The sequence below is a fragment of the Buceros rhinoceros genome, unplaced genomic scaffold (assembly GCF_000710305.1).
Source record: "Buceros rhinoceros silvestris isolate BGI_N320 unplaced genomic scaffold, ASM71030v1 scaffold37832, whole genome shotgun sequence".
Taxonomy (NCBI): Eukaryota; Metazoa; Chordata; class Aves; order Bucerotiformes; family Bucerotidae; genus Buceros; species Buceros rhinoceros.
The window spans coordinates 3,497-7,402 of record NW_010400127.1 but is presented as its reverse complement, the minus strand read 5'-3'; the positions used below and the strand labels follow the sequence as shown (position 1 = coordinate 7,402).

General features: G+C 42.5%; 1 protein-coding gene across 1 annotated transcript in view; it reads right to left on the bottom strand.

Annotated features, from left to right (window-relative positions):
* TGS1 (trimethylguanosine synthase 1) overlaps positions 1-3,906 on the bottom strand; it is a gene marked incomplete at its 5' end in the record, with an annotated part of 18,959 nt that overhangs the window by 12,058 nt on the left and 2,995 nt on the right. Inside the window, 4 exons of the mRNA XM_010131750.1 lie at positions 573-744; positions 1,430-1,516; positions 2,467-2,584; positions 3,152-3,902. Of these exons, the coding sequence (XP_010130052.1) occupies positions 573-744; positions 1,430-1,516; positions 2,467-2,584; positions 3,152-3,902 (1,128 nt within the window). The remainder of the gene's footprint in view (positions 1-572; positions 745-1,429; positions 1,517-2,466; positions 2,585-3,151; positions 3,903-3,906) is intronic.

Below are 3,906 nucleotides of genomic sequence, written 5' to 3'. Positions count from 1 at the left end.
GCCGAGTGTTCCAGAAGAAGCCAAAGTAACATTGAAAATCTGGGGTAACAGATTTTAAAGAGACTCAACTATGAAAAATCTACAGTGAACGATTTTCTGCTTATCACCAATTTCTGAGTTAAAAAAAGCGAAGCATGAAGTTAGTGGTGAAAATAAATGCAGGTAGAGATGTAATAAAAAATGCTCACACAAATGACTAAGGAGATGGAGTTATGTGAAATCCAGTAACCTTTACAAACCTATTTCTCTCGCTGCTGAAATGCTGCACTAACACATGGCCTCACACACACTTTAAAATCAGAGATACTTTCAGGAACTATTTTCAGGAACTGTTTTCAGAAACACCCCTTTAAAGGAATGAGGCGCCCAGATGTCAGGAATGACTTTCACATGACTTTGTCATTAAGTTCACACTCCTCTTCCATATCCACCCTAACCTAACCACTCCTCATCTAAGCAGAGGAAAAAACAAACAGAAAAGAATAAAGAGCAGTGGACTGACAGTTAAAAATGCCACCTCCAAGGGAGCAGATCGATCTATGAATTACAGCAACACTAATAACTACACCTACCTTCTTCAAAGTCTTATTTTTCTTGCAAGACATTTCGGTTTCCTCTGTAAAGAAGATGTGTGTGTTTTTGCTCTTCCTTGGTTTACGCATATCCAAGAATTTGGACTTGAGTTTTGCTTTTTTCTCCAAGTACTGCACACTTCGGTGGGTGAAATCTGGAATTCCACCATACCTGAAAGGAAGAAAAGGAAAAAAAACCTCTTAGTTGATTAATTTCCCATCCGGAAAAAAGCAAATATGGACAATTCATTTAAATAATTTTTACGAAGTAGAACAGGCCATCAGCTACAAAACACGCTCCTCTTTGAAATGTATATAAATTTATTAAACAACTTGCATCTTGCAGAAGCGCTGGACCTCAGCTCCAGGCCACCGGTGCCCTGCGATGTTACTTCTACAGCACTGACCACCGTATCTTTAGGTCATACCACTAAAATGAAATTTGACTGATCAACACCCTGGCAATCCTTCATTAGTACAGCAACATTTTACTAGTATAAAGTAACCTCAATCCAAAACAGCTAGAGATTATCACCCAAGCTGAGAGGACTCCACACTGAGAGGACCAGTCTTTGCCAGAGCCTTTAAGCAGCTGACCAGCCATTCAACATCTACACAACTGCAAGTACCTTACAAGTTACATTTTTGTCTCAAAGCACTTTGCACGTTACTTAGTCTCTGTAACGTTGCATCTGGCTCTGTAGCCAAAGGACGGCAGTTTTATTAGGAGGAGAGACTAGCTTTGGGAATGACCTACAAAAGTTCAACAAAATGGGTATGGAGATGTACAGACTACTTGAATAATAACAAGAGCTGACTTGCTCTGAAGAAACCCCGAGTTCCTTGTAAGCACTTACTTTTGTCCTGTGCCACACTTGAAACCCAAAACAGAGCAGGCTTCCTCGGGATCTTCCACTGGGTTCTCATCCACGTCCAGTTCATGGCTAGGAAAAAATGCAGATGGCAGAGTTACTCACTGTAAAAACCACTCTTATTTCACAGACATACCACAAAGAAACTCACGTACTGAAAACATTTACACGTGGGCTTCAGCAAGCTCTTCCACGCACTGCTGAAACCAAGCAAGGCAGGTAACACCAGCCTATTCACACACGAGCACACTGCCTTTGCTACGCCCGACTGCAGGGATACATGTCCTTCTGCTGGGGTTATAATATTCCAGCTATTCCAAATGACCTCTTAAAATATTTAAGATCAAGCCCCACATGGAACTGATGAAGCCCGTGTTTGTTCATCCTATTTTCAAATTACCTTCACATCTGTTACGTTATCTGTATTATTATCTATTGTTAATACTACGGCAACTGCAGAATATTAGAACAAACCAAAGCTAGATGATGAGCAGAGAATAATTCCATCCATCCCTTCACCTTTAAGTCTGTAAATTTATTAGAGAGGAAGAGCCATCTCATCATCTTTGAGGCTATCAATTTTTACAGAGAAGAAAGACGGTGACAAGGCAGAGATCAGCTGTTTTATGACTGCCCTAGCACTGAGCACTTCACTGGCAGCTCACAATTCAGTTCAGCAACATGTATTATTCACTGTCATTCTTGTATTGTCTACACTAATTAGATCTAGATAAGCAAGTTGTCCTGTCCAATTTAGCAACCTCGTATACTTCAGTGGCACAGGAATAGTCCTGTCACCTTGCACAGTCATCAAGCCCACATGTTGTTTTCATAAAGCAGCAGAAGAGAAGAAATATCCACCACTTGCTGCCAGGTAAAGCAATAAGCAGTGATGGAAGGCTGTGGTTTTGTACTGAAGTTTTAAAGGCACAGTCTCACTCAAACAACTAGTCACTATAAATCAGAAGGCTTCTGGTCCTGAGCTTCTTGAGAAAACAGGTCATTTCAATTTCATGACTTGCCTTCTCTTGACTTTGGCATGCCTGTATTCAGGAGGCTCTTCATCCTCATCTTCATCTCGGTCATGAAGCAGCAACTGTTCTTTGTCATTTGAATTTGATCTACATGACCCCTGAGAACCTAAAAAGACAGACGAGATTGTATTTTCCTTCCACATATACCAGCGCCTTGTCTTCCTTGTTCCCAAAGCGTGCCTGCAGCTACAGTTAGGATGTCGTACGTACCTGGATCAGATAAATCCAGCACAAGTGCCAAACACACGTATCTTTCTTTGAGGGACAACACATCAATACAAACTTCAGGATTAGTTACGCTCTAGAATGAATCTTAAGCAGGACCAACTTCAAATTATCTCAGCTCTCCAAGAAAAATAAAACGCCTACAAGGTGACAATTCAGACCAGTTTTTAAAATTTTGTTTCTGCTTCATTATCTATGCAAAAGATATTCACATATGTTTCACTAAGAGAGGATTCCAACACTCCTCTCATTTCTTGTTGGAAGGGAGATTTTCCTTTCACTTCTCCCATCCCAACTCTACCGTAGCATCAAGATGCGACCATCTGCAGCCGTTCCACAAAATACTTGAGTTTTTTAAAACGGCATAATACAGACATGCTCTTGTTTCTTATATATAACCCCCTAGAGAAATTCTGGTAAGAGTTAATTTGAGCTGATTTTGTATTACCTGACTGGTCAATACTTTTATTTTCACATGATGCACTCCTTTTCCTGGTTCCTCCATCACAGGGCTCCTTCTGGCTTTCGCTGTCAGAGGAACTGTGCTCTTGAGGACCTTGGTGGGCTCCTGTCAGAGCTGCGCTGCGCTGCTCCACTTCCTCCAAATTCAGATTTAAATTACACATCCCAGAGACTATTTCGCTGGGGGGTTCACCACTTGAAGGGAGTGTTTCCTCACTTCTGCTGTTGGAGGGAAACAGCTCCAAGCTCAGCACTTTGCTGCCTTCAGCCCCTGGGCTAACCAAGTCCATTTTTCCCGAAAGACTGGTCTCCTGGGAAACCCCATTAGCTTCCACGCTGTCACCATGTGAGCTCTCAGTAGTCCATCCTTGACTCGTCCAGTACTGAAACTGTTCCCAGTAATACCAGTACAGTTCACTATAATGCTGCTCCCACTCCTCCCGGGTGTCTGGACTATTCCAAGGCTCAGAGGCTGTGGCGGCCTCGGATGATGAGACCTCTTGGTGCTTCTCCAGCCAGCTTTGCCAAAGAAGGCCCTCTCCATACTCACTCCAGTACTTCTCCCATTTTTCCTTAAGTTCGCTGGCTAACGCCTCACTTGCAAGACTTGCTGAACTTTCACAGTTCTCTTCACTTACAGCCTGAGATTTGCTGCAATTCTCACGTTGCTCTGTAGCTAAGGCCAGCAGTTCACCAGAAACAGACTGGCTATGACCACCACAAGCTCGATCCTGGCATTCC